The following is an 18237-nucleotide window of genomic DNA, read 5'->3' as shown; positions in this document are numbered from 1 at the left end:
CCAGAGACAACTGGTGAAGTAAGTGAAGTAAGCCACCACTGTGTGGTCATGGTGCTGGGGGTGGGAGAGGTAGCTTTGTTGGAGAAAGCATAGGAGATTGGAGATAGGGAGTGAGAACAAGAAAGAGAGGAAGCCCTGGAAAGACCCCAGATGGGTGCCTCTCTCCAGGACCAGGAGGGTGGGTTATAGAAGGGAATTCTAAGACCAGGAGGAACTCAGTCAAAGAACTGGGGGGTGAAAGGAAGGCTAGAGCAGCTGAGCAAGGAAGATCCAGGGCCAGAGCCTCCTGGAAATAGTAAGCTGGCAAAATGATGCCCCAGAGGAAAAAAAGGAAGAAAGATATTGACTTCTTAGCTCTGTATGAGGAGGAGCTGCTGAACTACGAGTCTGAAGACGAAGAGGAGCTAGAACATGACTACTACAAGACTAGAGGTGAGTCCCTACAGGGTGAGGAGAGAGGGCGGTCATAGCAGATGCAATCGGCCCTGTGCTTTTGTACAGACCACTGGACCCTGCCATCTTGTTTAAGCCTAACTGGCCAAGGAGAATTTTAAGCTGTTTTTGATGGTGATGGAGCCCTAGAGAAGTGGCCAGTGATCAGGGCATGGGTCAGTCCAAGGACTGGGAGTGGAAATCTATCGCTCTTTAGATTACCCCCCATTGCTCAGATATTACTAAAGGTAAACAGCTGCCTAGGGTGGGACTTGCATTTTTTAGTATGAATTTCTAAAAAATTCAAATATTTAATAATGTCAGAAAATTCCACTTTCCATTTGTTGGTGTTGTTCAGTCATCCAGTTGTGTCTGACTCTCCGTGTCCCCATGGACATAGCATGCCAGGACCTTCTATATGCAATATTGATATACTGTCCATAGGGTTTTCTTGGCAAAGATACTGGAGTGGTTTGCCATTTCCTTCTCCAGTGGTTCACCATTTGTCAGAACTCTCCACTATAGCCTGTCCATCCTGGCTAATTCTGCGTGGCCTAGCTCATAATTTCATTGAGCTACATAAGCCCTCCTCCCACGACAAGCCAGTGATCCAGGAGGGGCCCCTTTCCATGGCCCATAATTATTTTTGAGAAATGTTACTGTATGATAGTAGAGGCTTAAAGTTTCCAGTGGGAACATCAGGTGGGGCTGGGAGGAGAAATGCATTGTTTAAATTCAGGGGGATGCATCTCCACTGCATCCGGGGCCATCACCTGTTGTCCTGATCTGTATCTTGCCACTGGACCCAGATGGCTCCAGAGAAGAGAGTGAGGCTGCTGACTTTGCACAGCCCTGCCTCACTTAAATCCAATTCACTTGCAAGTTTCGATGTCACCTTCATGATGTCATGGTCGTCTTCAAGAATGAAGGACAAACAATAGCAACAATGAAGCCCAACTCTCTTTCAAGATCCAGTTGAAGTCCTAACTAATCCATGCACATTTGTCATTTAACACAAAGCCTAGCACTGGATTCTGCCTTGTCTCTTTCTCTATAAAATTTTAAGATTTGCAAAGCATTTTCCTCACAGCAACCCTATTGCCTTGTCTTCTTGATCTGCTTGTAATCTTTTTTTTTTGTAGTGAGGATCAAACTACTTCTGTCTAACCCCTAGTGCACCCCAATAACGTCCCCTCAAGAGCTTAGCATACTTCAGTATTCCTTGCCCCACCTTCTTCCCTTTCTTTAACCTTCTCTTTAGAGATGGGGTTTCACATTAAGTTATCATCAGTCATTGAAACCCCGGTGTGAATGAGTTCATTAGGTCCTCTCCTTAGAGCAGGTTTGATAGGGACAAGACTATAGATATGAGGAATATGGCTGTTGTCGTCCTTTGTTCTCAAAGAGGATCAATATAAGCAGCCTGGGGAAGGGATGAGGGAAGAAGGGAGAAGAAGAAGGAGGCTGGGAGTACTAAATATGAATTTCTTTGACTTCACAATTTTGTTACCAGCTGGTCTTGATTATAATGGCCGATCTATTTTCATGATTTGAGAAAGGAAAAAAAAAAAAACCTCTCATATCCCTTAGTCAGTGCTAAAAAGAGCTATTCCAAAGAGAACAGACTCCTTTGTGAAGGGACTGGCTCCCCTACCCTGGAGGTCTTCAAGTGCAAGGGAGATGAGCACTTGTCTGGCATGTAGTACATGTGATGCTAGCTCAGGATAGGCCTGACGATAGCTTGGTTCTATTGGAGCCTAGATGGCTGCTGAGATGGCTGCCAACTTTTGAGTTTCTGTGATTACATGATTCCCAAAGAGTGGAAGATGTAGAGAGATAAATTTTGGTAAGGACAACCTTCTTACTGAGTGGAGCTCTCCCAACACAGAAGGGGCCGCCTTGGGAGGGAGCAGCTTCCAGTACGATGAGGTACCTTCCACGTCCTCACCCCGAGGTCTCACAGCAAAGGTTGCAATGCCTCTCCTCATGGGGGCATGCTATAGATCGGAGTCCACGTGTTTGGTGGACCAGGTAGCCTGTGAGATTCCTTTCATTGTTGAAATCCTGCAATTCTGTGAAATAATTAACCAACAAATATTGATTGAGTAGCCACTGTGTGCCCAGAATGTGCTAAACACCACCGGGGATACAAGAGTAGCATGACTGCAGTTTCTTAAATGGTTATAACATAATTGGGAAGAAAAGGCATTCTCTTCTAGCTGTGTGACCTTGGGCAAGTCACTTAACCCCAGTTTTCCTGCCTTCCCCTCTCAAAAAAAAGGCATTCTCTGGTGTCCCTAAAAGCACTTACTTGCCTAGGTAGCCAGTTGGAGTCAGAGTCAGAAGACCAGAAGCCAAGGCTTCAGACACCCAACTCAGGCCCTTTGTGACACTGGGCTGCATGCAATGAAAGCCAGTGTTTTCCATTTGCAGAGAACGAAGCATTATAGGAAAAAAAAATCCTATGTTAAACTGGTATCATAGGCATGCAATGAAAAAAAACCATGATAAGTATCAGTGTGCCTTACTTTAAAAAGTAGGAGGAGGCTATAATACCACGGAAAAAAACCACTGACTCGTAGAGCAGGGGGTTCTCAACCTGGGGTCCATGATTTTATTTTTAAAGATATTCTGAGAATCATATTTCAATAGAATGGGTTTCCTTTGTAATCCTATGTTTTTAATGCATTTAAAAATATTATTGAGGAGTCCCTAGGCTTCCCCAGATTGCCGAAGGACCCGTGCCACAAAAATGGTTAAAAAACCCTGGTCAGAGGACCTGGGCTCAGATCCCATCTGAAGATTACTAACTGTATGATCTTGGACAAGTCTTTTGCCTACTCTGGGCCTTAATTTCTTCATCTGTAAAATGCGAGGCTTGTACTAATTGGCTTCTAGGGTTCCTTCCAGCTCTAGGCCTCTGATGCTATCATCTTGAGTTCTTTAAACTTTCCCAAATCTCCCTTCTCAAAAACTACCTTGTATTTCCTATGCATATACTTTGACCAGTTTGTTTACCTGTTTCTCCTGCGATTGAATTAAGTTCCTTGAGGACAGAGAATGTATTTTTGTCTTTGTATGCCTCATATCTGGCACCATGCCCAGCCCGTGTTATTGTTCAATCATGCCCAGCTTTTCATGAGCCCATGGACCTTACTGCTTGTGTAGTTTTCTTGGCACACAAACTGCAGTGGTTTCATTTCCTTCCCCAGTGGATTAAGGCAAACAGAAGTTAAGGGACTTGACTAGTGAGTGAGTGTCTGAGGCCAGATTGGAACTCAGATCTTCCTGATTCCAGGCCCAGTTCTCTACCCATTGAGCCACCTAGCTGCTTGTTAAATTAATTAAATTGGTTCCCCACTTGGCCTACACATAAAGATGACCCTAATTCTGATAGTTCACACGGCTATAGTTTTTACTTATGAAAGCACTTTCCCACAGAGTATCTCACTTTTTCTATACCCCTTCCCTGGTAACAGAGGTCTGGAGTCAGGTTTTTCCTATGGGACTCCAAGGCCTGGTTTTCCTTTTATCCAGAAAAGTCATGGCCACTCTCAGGAGCCATCGGATGGACCCCCAGATTGTAGAATCTAATCTCTTGTAGGAAACTGAGAGCAACGTCTATTCTAACACGTACCTTACCAAGGATCCTGTCTACACCGTTCCAAATAGGCTGTCATCTAGTCTTTGCTTAAAGATCCCAGGAGAGGGGGCCGGGAGCTGCCTCTCAAAACAGCCTACTCCTCTTCTGAATAGTTTTCATTGTTAAGACGGTTTCCCTTTCAACGAGCCCAAATCTGCCTTTCTGCTCCCGTCGCCTATTTCTACCCATTGAGGCCAAGAAAAGTAATAACAGGCGATATTTGTGTGGCTTTTAAAGCTTTGACACACACTACGCCGTTTGAATCTTACAACAATTGCGCGAAGTAGATACTACATTATTACACTGCATTATTTGCATTTTACACATGGGGAAACTGAGACTCAGAGAGTTTAATTAATAAATTAATAATTGATAGGTACAGTTAGGTAGCGCAGTGGATACGGTGCTAGACCTGGAATCAGGAAGACCTGAGTTCAAATCCTGCTTCAGACACTTGCAAGCTGTGTGACCCTGGGCAAGTCACTTAAATTTTATCTGCCTCAGTTTTTCATATGTCAAACTGGAGTAATAATGGTACTACCTCTTGGGGTTATTGTGAGGAGAAAGTGAAAGGCATTAATAACAATACCAACAATATTAATAGCCAGCATTTACATAGCACTTTTAGGGTTTTACAAGGTACTTTCCGGGTGTTATCTTGTTTCATTTTTACTTTTGTTATCCCATTAATAGCTTTTCCCATAGTCACAAAGCTCATTAACATTAAGAACAGGATTCGAATCCATAGTTTACCTAACTTCAAGTTCAGGACTCTTTCCATTATAACTTTATGCTACTCCCATTACCCTAGGTCCCTCTCAACTCTTCCCTTTTCCAGGATAAACATCCCTAATTCCTCCAACTGACCCATGCAGGGCATGGTCTCGAGGCCCATTCTTGTTGTCCTCCCCCGGACACACTTTAACTTCTGAATATGTTATCTAAAGTTTAGCACCTAGAACTGAAAATGCAGTCAGTCTCTTACCTCCTTTATTCTTGATATAATAATGGTCGTTATTGTTATTATTTTAAGCATTATTGGTACATTGTGTTGACTCATATTGAGTTTGGGGTTTACCTCCCCCACCCCCATGATTTTTTTTTTGGTGAGGCAATTGGGGTTAAGTGACTTGCCCAGGGTTACACAGCTAGTAAGTGTCTGAGGTCACATTTGAACTCGGATCCTCCTGACTCCAGGGCCAGCACTCTATCCACTGCACCACTAGCTCCACCTCTCCCACCCCATGATGTTTTAAAACATGAACTATTCAATCTAACCAGATCACCCCCTATCTTATGTTTGTAAAGTTGATTTTTTAAAAACTCGAGGGTAAGCTTTGTCATTTAATATGGCCTGTTGTTCTAGTCTGTTAATATATCTATTTGGATCCTGACTGTAATCCAACATGTTAGTTAACTTTGTGGCATCTGTGAATTTGACAAGCATGTTGACTATGTTTTCATCCAAGTCACTGAAAAAAATGTTAAACAGCTCATGGCCAAGGACAGATCTCTGGAGACATTCCACTAAAGAACTCCTTCCAAGTTGCTATTGAGTCATTAATGATTACATTTTGGTTCTGGTAATTTAGCTATTCCCAAATCTACCTGACAGTACAATTGCCTAGTCCACATAGCTTCATCTTATCCTTGAGGATACCAGGAGAGATTTAATCAAGGCCTTGATGAAATCTATATGTACTTGATCTATAATGTTCCCTTGATCTAAGCATCTAGTAACCCTGTCATAAAGAAAGTGAAGTTAGTCTGGCATAATCTATTCTTGAAGCCTTATTGGCTCTTGCTTCAGTCTCTAAATGTTCACCAGCTACTCTTTTAATGACAGGATCTAGAATGTTCTCAGGAATTAAAGTCAAGGTCTATTCTCTTCCCTTTTTTGAAAATCAAGAAAACAATCGTCTAATTCAGTCTTGCATGACCCTTCCCATTTGCAAAGATTTTTCATCTTTCATTGAAAATAGCTTAGGAATCGTATCTATCAGTTCTTTTAGTGCCGTGAGGTAAAGTTCATTTGGGCTTGGTAATTTTAACTTGTTTTTTATTTTAATTCCCTATTAATTATTTTTTGTTATATTCTTTCCAGCCCCAAACTCAAGCTTCTTGGCAAAAGAAAACAGAAGTGAAATAAGATTTGGATGGCTCTGACTTTCTTCCATCATCCATTATCATTTTTCCATCAACATCCAGCAGTGAAATATCAATTTGAGTCAGTCTCCTCTTTTCCCCAATATAGATAAAAATTCCTTTTTGTTATCCCCATATTTCCTCACCGTTTTCTCACCTCAAGTCATTTTGAACTTTAAAATACCTGACACTGTTTTTTAGGAATATGCCATGCCTTTGTCTTCATGCCTTGTAACCTACATCTGCTTCTATCTTCCGGCTGTATTTTTGAAAATGAAATTGGTTAGCAATTTCCCATGGATCTTGTGCAATGTTTCTCTATCCTTCTCTGTTTGTCTCTCTTCTTTCCTCTCCCCTCTCTCTGTCTCTGTCTCTCCTTTCTCTCTCTCTCTCTCTCTCTCTCTCTCTCTCTCTCTCTCTCTCTCTCTCTCTCTTTCTCTCTCTCTCTCTGTCTCTCTCTCTCTCTCTCTCTGACATCAACGAACACTATATTATCGTTTCCACATATAAAAGGCAGAAAAATTATTTATTGTTTCTTGTTCTTTTGTATTTGTTTAGTAATTGTTTCTTGTTCTTTATTGTAACTTGTTCTTTAACCTACCTATTCTTTAGAATTAAGTTATTTATTCACCATTTACGTTTGAATTCTTTTTTCAAATACCCTTTACTTATTATCATTTTTATTATATTGTGACCAATAAATTATGTATTCAGTAGTTGTGATTTTCTGTATTTATTTTTGAGAGTTTTATGCTCTAAGCCATGGTGGATTTTTTTTTAACAATGGCAAGCATAGCTGAGAACTGTATATATTCTTTTCTATTATTCCATAATTAACTGAGAGCTATTATATTTAACTTCTCTGAAATCCTATTCAGATCATTAAAATTTTCTTGTTTACCTTTTGTTAGATTTGTCTAGCTTTTTTGAAAGGGGCTTTTTGACATCCCCAAAGATTATTATAATTCTGCTCTTAATTATTCCCTGTAATTTTCCTCTCTCTCTCTCTCTCTCTCTCTCTCTCTCTCTCTCTCTCTCTCTCTCTCTCTCTCTCTCCTTTTCATTAATTTATTTTTAAAAATTAAACTGAAATGCAATTTTTCATTGAATATTTCATTATACTAGCCCCAAGATTCCCTCTCTCCACTTCCTCACCCACCCCTGCCATGATGATTACTCATCATGGGATCTGCAAGGAGGAGTGTAAGGCCCACAAAATTGGATTTGAGTCCAGGCATACCTTCCTTCTGGTCATGGTGGGGAATGAGGAGTGGCTGCTGCTGCCTGGAACACTGACCTCTGAAGCACTTCAGGATTTCTTTGCCAGGGAAACAGCACCCTCCTCCAACCACCCACCCAGCCTGCTTCTGCCTTCTTTAGGGATTGAGGCAGAGCTGAAAAAAGGAGCAAGGCTAGCCACCCATCTGTCCAAGCCGAGGCCCATCCATGCAAACCTTCAATCTCTCCATCCATCCATTGCAGTCATCTAGCTCTTCACCCTCCCCCCACCCCCACCCTACCCCTTGTCATTTAGTTAAAGATTCTAAGCCTGGCCTGGACTCAGCGAGGAGGAGTCCTGGGACATACCTGGGGACAGAAAGAGAACAAGCCCTGCCAGCACCCCACCCCCCAACCCTCTCCTTCACTAGGCCTAGGCTTCTGGAAGAAAGGAAAGAAGCGAGGCGGGGAGAAAGGGAAGCAGAGAAAAAAGGGAATAATTTTCCCTTTAAGTACTTAGATGCTCTCTCTGCTTTTTGATGCATATATATTAAATACTGCTCATATTTTATTATATAAAGAACCTTTAAGTGGGATGTAATTGTACTATTTATCTCTTTTAACCATGCCTGCTTTGATTATTGCTTGTCTGAGATGATGTTTACTGTCCTCAGTTTTTAAACCACCTGAAGCACAATAAATCCTGCTTCTTCCTCTCATTTTAGCTGTATGAATCTTTCTGTTTCAAGGGAGTTTCTTGTAAATAGCATATTGTTGGCTTCTGTTTTCTAATCCATTCTGCTCTTCTCCTCTGTTTTATGGGTAAGTTCATCCCATTCATATCCATGGATGATTATTAATTGTGTGTTTTCATCCACTTTATGCTTTTCTACTTTTTTCTCTCTTTTTTTCCTGCTTCTTTCTTTGTAAAAAAAGAAGGTGGTGAAGAAAAGAAGGAATCTGAACAACATTGGAATGTAATAATTAATAAATACTTATTATTAATTCATTCAGTTCATGGAGGACCTTGAATATCAGGCTAAGGAACTTGGACTTAATCCTGTAGGCCATAGAGAGTCACTGACAAGTCGTGAGAACCCACCTTAGGCAGGAACAAGCCTGTAGACACTCTTTGATTGTGTTCTGCCCTATGGTGACTTTGATCAGGTGTCTCGAATCTTGTGAATCCAGTGTGAACTTGCCCTTTGCCTCCTTTTCAGAGGTATTTTTCTAAATTTTCAGCCTTTGTTCCCTTAAGTACCTCCTGGAGTGTCGGGGTTTGGCTAGAGGGAAGAGAAGGTCTTGGAGTTGGAAGTGGCTAGGCCACCTTGCTTGCCTTTAGCTAATAGGATGTCCTTGGGTGTGAAGGCCAAGCAAAGAGCAAGGTGAAATGGCCTCAGACACTCATTAAAGACTCATTCTTTTGGGTCTTGAAGGCTTGTCTGTCTCCTGGAGTCCCTTGGGAAAATACAAACATTAATTTAGAGGGATCTGCCATGGGTATAGGCTCCTCAAGGACTCCAGAGTCCTGACGACACCCAGGTGGTAGATGTGACCTTTTTGCTTATTGTGTGAGGTAACTAGATGGGCTCTCACTTCCAGTGAGGCTGCCCTAACAGCCTTTGGGGGACATGGAGAAGAAAGAGCATTAGGAGGCCTTGACAGTCTTGTCCTAAACCCTAAACCCCCTAAGCCCTGTGTTCCAGGTGAAAATGCCTTTCCCTGGGGTACTCTGCACCTCAACCATGTTAGGCTGTCTGTCTTTCCTGCCCTACACTTTCTTTCCAGTGTTCTTTGGTTATTCTGTTCCCTTTGCCTGAAATGAACTCCTCTCTGTCCCTCTTATTAAAAAAAACAAACAAAACAAGCAAACAAACAAAAAAACAACTACGAGATTGCTAGGTGCTAGAACGGATGGAATCCTAGGCTTGGAGTCAGGAACACCTGAGTTCAAATCTGATTTGCTGCATAATCAGCATTTACTTGCTGTATGATCCTGGGCAAGCCACTTAATCTCTCTTCCCCTGAATTTCCTCATCTGGAAAAGAGGGATAGTAATATCCCCCACCTTACCAGATTGTTGTGAGGATCAAATGAGAAAATATTTTTAAAACAAAACAAAAAGCTCAGGGCCTAGTACATAGTAGGTACTACATAAATACTTATTTCCTCCTCTCTTGAGGGCAGTGTTTTATTTTTGTCTTTGTAACCTCAGAACCTCTCACAGTGCCCAGTATGCAGTAGGTGATTAATAATGTACTTCGAATGGAAATGAATTGATTTAATTGCTGTTGACATCCTCTTGATCCTTCGAGATCCAGTATAAATGCTACTTCCTTTAGGAAGTCATCTTGGCTTTTCAGGTTCTCTGATCCTTCCAGCTGGAAATTAATTTTTTTTCCTAGGATATAACATAGCATTTTGTCTGTGCACTTTTTATATTTCTGACATTATATTTTGCAGCCTAGTTCGTTACTTATGTGTTGTAGTACCCTACTATACTCTGAGGTTTGTGAAGGCAAGTATCGTATATTGTTTAATCTTATTTTCCCATTGCCTAGCAGGGTGGGGAACCTTGAGGCCACATGGGGCCCTCTAAGCCCTCAAGTGCAGCCCTTTGACTGAATACAAGCTTCACAGAACAAATCTCCTTAATAAAAGGATTTGTTCTGTAAAACTTGGACTCAGTCAAAAGGCCTCACCCAAGGACCTACAGGGCCACATGTGGCCTCAAGGCTGCAGGTTCTCCACCCCTGGGCCCCAGCATAATGCATTGCATGTAGGGGATGAGGTTGGGGTGGAACTTTACAAATGCCAGCCGAGTGGAATTTGGTTGAATAGACGTCTCCCTGGCTCTCCATGCTCTCTCTGTTCCTGCACTTACAAAGATGGCATCTTTGAACAATACTTCCACTCTGGGCACCATGGCCAGACCTTCTGTGAACCTCAGAGATACCACTCTGGATCTAGGAAACAGATGACATGTCTTCCAGAGAACTAGAAATGATGCCCCTAGAGCAGAGCAGTGATAATGTCAGGGTAGGCATCTAACACCAAAGGCACTGCTGACCTGTCCCTGATAACAACATCTTAAGAACCAATGTCCTTAATTAATTAATTAATCATTAATTAATTAATTTAATTAATTAATCATTAATTAATTAAAGCTAATTTGGATAAACAATAGCAGTCCTTCACATGTAGATGGGACCCATGGGGTTCCTGCCATACTCCTATGAAGTAGGCAAGAGAAATTCATAGGATCACAGATTTAGAGGGACCAAAGCTCACCTAGTTCAATCTTATTTACAGATGAGAATATTGAGGGCCAGTGAAATTAAGTGTTTTGACCAAAAGAAGACATGCATTTACATATGAATTTATATAGATATATGCTTACATATAAATCTATACACATTTGTATGAAGAGAAAATATACAGGTTAGTAACTTTTTCAAGTAAGAATGCTGACTGCTGGTTGTTTGTTTGTGAGCTCCTTGAGGGTGGGGACTGTCTTTTGCCTCTTTCTGTATCCCCAGCACTTAGCACAGTGCCTGGCACATGGTAAGCACTTAAGAAATGTTTATTGAATTGAATTGAACCAACGTTACCTAGGCAATAAGAGGCAGAGATTTTTAAGTCAAGCTCTATGACTCCCATCTATCGTATAGCACATATATTTCATAATGAGTGGAAAACTTATGGAAAAATTTGTTATAGAGCTGGAAAACAAAGTGTTATGCAAGTTCAGATCCTCCTCTCAGCTGCCAAGGTGATTTTTCTAAAGAATAGGTCTGGCCACGTCACACTCCTGCTCCGTGACCTCAAATGGCTCTCTATTGCCTCTAGGATCAAATAGAAAGTCCTCTGTTTGGAATTTAAAACTCTTTATAGCCTGGCCCCTTCCTAGGTTTCAAGCCTTCCGACAGCTTACTCCCCTTCATGCACTCTTGTTATTCAGTCGTTTTTTAGGTGTGTCCAATTCTTTGTGACCCTTTTTGGGGTTTTCTTGATAAAGATACTAGAGTGGTTCGCCATTTCCTTTGCCAGCTCATTTTGCTGGAAACTGAGACAAACAGGGTGAAGTGACTTGCCCAGGGTCACATAGCTAGTAAGTGCCTGAGCCCAGATTTGAGCTCAAGAAGATGAGTCTTCCTGACTTCAAGCCTGGCACTCTGTCCTCTGTGCCACTTAGCTGCCCATGCATTCTATAATCCAGCAATACTGGACTGCTTGCAGTTCCTCAAATACATCCTCCATCTCTCATCTTCCTGATTTTGCACTGGCTGTTTCCCACTCCTGGGATGCTTTCCTTTCTCATCTCCACCATTTAGAGTCCCTGACATCCTGTAACACTCAGGTCAAACACTACTTTCTGCAGGAGGTCTCTCCTGGTCTCTAGCTGCTAGTGCTTTTCCATTCTGAGTTCACCTCCATCAACTCTTGCAGGTACCTAATTATTTGCGTGTCATCTCCTCCATTAGAATGTGAGCTTCTTGAATACAGGGGTGGTGCTGAGCACAGTTCCTAGTACAGTTAAATCCCTTCCATATTGCAGGAGTTAGGGGTGCAGCACCCCTGTGATCTGGAAAATCCACATAAAATTGTTTTGGCCCTCCCTTTGTACCAGAGAAAAAGTGTAAATTATTATGGTATTAAAAGAAAATATGTTGATACAGTACACAATACTATACATATATTTTATGCATTTCTGAGTTTCTAAACCTTGTTCTGTACTGTCTGCTGGCCTTTGCCTGTTGTCTGCAGTTTCTGCAGGCAACCAAATTCCCATTTAATTTCTTATGCCAAAATTCCCATTTAATTTCTTATGCCAACCATGATATATCACTATATCAAAACTGTGATGGGGAAAGCCAAGATGTGGAAGGGATAACTGTACATAATAAATACTCGTTGATTGAGAACTCATGGTAGGAGGGATGGGAAGAGGCTTCAAGAAGGAGGGGGGTTTCTGAGGTGACTTTAAAAGATAGGAATGGAATTCAGCTAAAGAGGGGGAGCAGGATGGTTTTGTTATAAGAAGAAGTGTGAACAACTGCATATCCAGGTGAGAAAATATAAAGCTTGTTTGGGGAACACAAAGTAGGTCATTACTCCCTTTTCGCTTCCTGGAACTCCTGGTAGGGAGGAGAATGGGGAATGTCCTTTTTCCTTTGGTGCCCCCCCAGGGGCAGGTAAAGAGCAGGCCCAGCTAGGAGCTTTATCTGAAAGTTGTCCATGGAGAACTAAGGGCTTATTGGCAGCTTGCTGCCCTCCCTTTCTTGAGTGGTTGAGTTAGCCAATGGCATCTCTATAAAAGCATGGCTGAGAAAAAGTAGTCTGCATACTGTGAGATCATGGGCAAATGATGTCACTTCTTCAAAACTCAGTTTCCTCATCTGCAAATTGGGGAGAATTATCTGTCGTGTTATCCCTCCTTCACTTCATAACATGGCTGGGAAGAACAAATGGAAAAAACTTAGTAAAATTCATAAAATGTTAAAATAATGTATTATTACTAATAATACTTATTCCTAAAAAGAAAATAGTGGTTATGGTGGAAAGAATGCCAGATCTGGAGTAAAGACAGGATCAAAACCCCCTACTACTGCAATGTCATGTGATCTTGGGCAAGTCGTGAGGGGTGTAGACCATTTCTTAAAGTCTCTTCTAGTGTTGAATCCTTTGAGACTGTATTTTATCCAAAGCATATACAGGGCACTAGACTTCCAATCAGGAGGAAGGCCTGAGTTCCAATCCTCCCTCAGATATTTACTAGCTGTGTGACCCTTGGTAAGTCACTTGAAAGCTCTCAGCTTTGGTTTACTCATCTGTAGAATACCGACAGTAATAACAGCTACTTCACAGGATTGTTATGAGGATAAAATGAGATAATATGTATAAAGTGCTTTACAAAATTTTGAAGAGCTACATAAATGTTAGGGCAGCGAGGGGGCGTGGTAGATGGAATGCTGAGCCTGGAGTCAGGGAGACTCATCTTCCTCAGTTCAAATCCAGCCTCAGACACCAGGGTTTGTAATCCTGGGCAAGTCGCTTAGCCTTGTTTGCCTCAGTTTCCTCATCTGTAAAATGAGCTGTCAAAGGAAATGGCAAACCACCCCAGTAGTCTTGCCAAGAAAACTTTAAATGGGGTCACAAACAGTCAGACACAATTGAAAAATTGACTAAACAACATCAAATAGATGCTAATTATTGTTATTAACACAACAAACATTTATTAGGGGCCTACTGTGTGTGTAAAGCACATTTCTACGGGCCAAGAGAGCTACAAAATTTAGGAAAAAACCATCATCATGGTCCTTCTAGAGCTTATAATCTAAAGGTGGGACAAGATCCCCAGATCTAGAATATATGATATGTATAATAATATATCATATCTACATCAGAGGGTTACAAGCTATGGAGCCACATGAGGAATGAGCAGTACAATGACCAGCTGAGTGGATATAAGGAAAGAGTTAAGGTTTGACTTAGGCTTTGAAAGACACGTAGGGTCCATAGGTGAAGAGGGCGAGGCAAGGCATTCCAGGCTTTGGGACTGGGTTGAACAGAAGGATACAGTAGTAAAGGGGGCAGAAAACAGAACAGGTTGGCTGTAGCATTAAGTTTTTCAAAGGGAATAATATTATATAAAATGTTTTTCCCATTTTATAGATGGATAAATTAAGACTGAGGTGACATGATTTGCCTAAGGAAGTCTTCTAGTCCTTTTCACACAGTAAGATAGAAGACTAGAATCTCAGACCACCTGGTCCCAAGCCTGGCATTCTTTGCACATCGTTATGCTGGCTGATCTTGAGTGGAACCAATCATTTGGACAAGACTCAAAATTATACGTGGAAAAGATCTGTTTCAGATAACATGGACATTCACTGAGTGGTTGAAATCAATGAAGCAGACAAACATGGAACCACTGCTCTCTTGGGTACCTGATATTGACATTTCACTGCCAAACTCAATGACCCATTTTACCATGAACCTCTCAAAAGATAGGCCGGTCTAAGCATTGTACATTAGCACTGAACACAATGGGAAACTAGATTAAATCCCTCATTCTCCCTGACCCTGGGGCAGGTGAGGCCCGCAAAATTTAACTCCATTATGTGATCCCAGCTGTGTCCTTCCATCTTTGCAGCCTTTGCTAACACACTAAATGCTTGGAGGTGGAAGGTTGGGTTGAATGAACTTTCAGGATTCCTTTCAGGCTCCGAAATTCTAGTTTACAAAAAATATTAGGAGGATTTCTGGTGATCAGCGAACTGGGAGGTGACTTGGCATCAAGGGAAGAAGAAGAAGGCAAGGAGAATCTTGGCCATTTTTTTGTTCACTTTCAGTTACATTAATGACTTCACAGAGGTCCGCCTAAAATAGGAGAGAACATGCTAAACTACAGACCAGGATCTCCTGGTCAAGTTGTGACTAATGCCCAAAGTGGGTGAACCAGGGCTGGGTTAAAACAAGCATTTATTAAGCAGCTTCTATGTGCCAGGCATTGCACTAAGCACTTAACAGATATTGCCTCATTTGATCCTCAATGACTTATGGAACCACTGAAAAAACTTTAGGGACCGTCTAGACCAGGGGTGCGGGGGGAACCTATGGCTCGAGGTCACATGTGGCCCTCTAGGTCCTCATGTGCGGCCCTTTGACTGAATCCAAACTTCACAGAACAAATCTGTTTGTTTAGATTTGGAAGTTTGATTCAGTCAAAGGGCCGCACATGAATACCTAGAGGGCCACATGTAGCCTTGAGACCAACCTCCCGACTGAAGCAGAAATCCCCTCTACATCTGACAAATGGCCATAATAATAACAGTTGATATTTATATGAGATTTAGGCAGTTATTTATATGGGATTTAAAGTATTTTATACTAATTATCTCATTTGGTTCTACAACCAGTCAGTATCAAAGTTGGGCTTTCATGTAACCTTTTTTTTTAAATGCAGATTTTTAAAAAAATATAGCCTCTGTTTGAACATCTCCAGTGATGAGAAGCTCACTCACTACTTTGAGAGGCAACTCATTTCATGGTTGGACAGTTTTTATTTTTAGAAAGTTCTTTAATATTGAACCAAAAAAAACTGCCTCCCTGTAATTTCCATCCATCAATCTTAGCTCTGCATTCTGAGGACAAGCAGAGCGAGTCCAATCTCTCTTCCATATTACAGCCTTTTAGATATTTAAAAGCACATCTCTTCAAAATCTTCCCACGGAAGCAGTGTGGTATAATTCAGGGGTTCTTCATCTCTTTTTCGTGTGTCATGGACCCTCTTGGGCTGTCTGGAGAAGCTTCTCACCATAATTTTATAAACGCATACAGTTTATAGGATTACAAGGGAAACCAATCATATTGAAATTAATTATCAAATTATATATTAAAAATAATTTCAGGGATCCAGGTTAAGAACCCTTGGTGAGGTGCAAAGGGCCCTAGGCTTAGAGGCAGAAGACCTGGGTCTGAATCTTGTCTATGTCAATTACTAGTTGTGGTTCTGAGTATATCACTAAACATCTCTGAATCTTAGTTTCTCAATTTATTAAATTGAGATATTAACATGCTACCTACTTTATAGAGTTTTTGTAGTGGGTCAAAAGGCTTTGTGTGGTAAAAAAGTGCTCTCTCTAGAGTCAGAATATGTGGGTTCAAATCCCAGCTCTGGGACTTACTACTTGTGTAATCTCAGGTAAATCACTTTACTTCTCAGGCCTCATTTTCCTCATCTGTAAAATAAATGGATGGGGGTAGATGACATTTTTTCTAAAAAAAAAATTATTTTCAGTTTCAAATTCTCTCCCTTTACCCTTCACCCTCCACCCATTGAAAAGGCAAGAAGTAGGATAGCCATTATAATATGAAATCATGCAAAAATGATTTCTGCATTAGCCATGTTCTGTGAAAAAATTAAAAAGCATGAAAAATAAAGAAAAAATATGCTTTAGTCTGCACTCTGAGTCCATCAGTTCCCTATCAGGAGGTGGATAGCATTTTTCATCATGAGTCCTTTGGAGTTGTGGTGGATCGGAGGAGCTAAGTCTTTCACAGTTGATCATCATTGCAACATTGCTGTTACTGTGTACAGTGTTCTCCTAGTTCTGCTCCATTTGCATCAGTTCATATAAGTCTTCCCAGGTTTTTCTGAAACAATCACCTTCATCCTTTCTTACAACATAATAGTATTCTATCACATTCATATGTGACAACTTGTTCAGCCATTCCCCAATTGATGGGCATCCCCTTAGTTTCCAATTCTTTGTCACTATAAAAAAGAGCTTCTATAAATATTTTGGCACATCCGGGTCCTTTTCCTTTGATCTCCTTGGTGTGCCTAGTTGGTGGTATTGCTGGATCATATGGTATGTATAATTTATAGCCCTTTGGGCAAAGTTCCAAATTGTTCTCTATGTAGAACATAGCTGTCCTAGGCAATGGAGATCATAGAACTGGAAAAGGAATGGCACCTTCTGCAAGTCTGACCTGTTGGCTATATTGTACAATTAACCAGGAGAGTAAATGTAAAAGAATTCGGAGAAAGAAAGGGAAAAATGCCAAGGCCTAAGATTCTACAGGAGAAGTTGGTTGAAGAGTGAGATTCTAACGACATAACAAAGGTTTCCAATGAGGCAAGAAAGGTGTAAATGTCTAAAGAGATTAACATAACAATAGCTAACATTTATGTAGCTTGCTATGTGCTAAGCACTCTATAATTATTGTCTCATTTGGATCCTCACCACAACCCTGGGAAGTAGGCACTGTCATTATCCCCATTTCGCAGTTAAGGAAACTGAGGCAAACAAAGATTTAAGTGACTTACCCAGGGTCGAACAGCTAGTGAGTATCTGAGGCCAGGGTTTGAATTCAGCCCTTTCTGATTCCAGGCCCAGTGTTTTTTCCACTGTACCACCTAATGGCACCCACATTACCACAGACAGTTCTCATTTTATGTAAGCAGACCATTCCATAGACTTCTATGTAAAGCGATTTTTATGTAATGCAAATTTGTCCATACCCACCCACTTCACTTAGTCTATGTAACAAAGGCATGCACAAAATAATACCTTTACACAAGTCATAAAATGTACTAAAATGTGGGCATATTAAATATTGTACCATGATAAACAGAATTATGAAATGATAAAGTTAATGATAATGTTTGCACAGCCCTGTACAGTAAAGTTAACATAGGTGTGCCATATGTTGCCCCTTCCCCATCCACTGCACTTAGACTTTATATTTTAAGAGATATTTGGGCAGAAGGTCTCTTTCTGCCCCCCGCCCCCAATCTAACAATAGTAACTAGTCTTTAACTTAAAAATCTTGAAGTATTTAGATCCATCTTTTCTTTTAGAATTCTTTACATAAAGTCAAGTTTGCATAATGTGGGTTTACATAAAGTGAGAACTGTCTGTGTATAGAAAACTCATCTCTTAATGTAGATTTTTTCAAGACCTGTAGAGAAGCCAAAAATGAGGGCAGGTAACTAAGTACGACAAGCCAGGGTAGAGGATGATGAATTGATAGCAGAGAGCTTTTCAGTTCCTCCTTTGCCTCTTTTTTCTCTATTAAGAGGAATGACCTTAGGCTTAGAAGTATTGGATGACAATGGTTAACAGAAAATATAAGCAAAGGAAAAATTGCCTAAGAGATCTAAGCTGTCCTTTATAAGTTCAAGTCATCAGACCTGGATAAGTAGCTCATTACAGGTAACTGAAAAAGTTTGCAGATATCTCTCCTGAGTTCCTGACGGTAATCTATGATTTTTGAAAGGGAGAAGTTGG

The 18237-nt window shown here is 41.0% G+C and overlaps 1 protein-coding gene across 1 annotated transcript in view; it reads left to right on the top strand.

The window, feature by feature from the left end:
• The first annotated feature begins 308 nt into the window (after positions 1–308).
• Positions 309–18237, top strand: part of LOXHD1 (lipoxygenase homology domains 1) — a 235433-nt gene continuing 217504 nt past the window's right edge. Inside the window, exon 1 of the mRNA XM_036746173.1 lies at positions 309–432. Coding sequence (XP_036602068.1) covers positions 309–432 — 124 coding nt within the window. The remainder of the gene's footprint in view (positions 433–18237) is intronic.

The sequence above is a fragment of the Trichosurus vulpecula genome, chromosome 1 (genome assembly GCF_011100635.1).
Source record: "Trichosurus vulpecula isolate mTriVul1 chromosome 1, mTriVul1.pri, whole genome shotgun sequence".
NCBI classification, from domain to species: domain Eukaryota; kingdom Metazoa; phylum Chordata; class Mammalia; order Diprotodontia; family Phalangeridae; genus Trichosurus; species Trichosurus vulpecula.
This window is presented reverse-complemented; position numbering and strand designations above follow the sequence as displayed.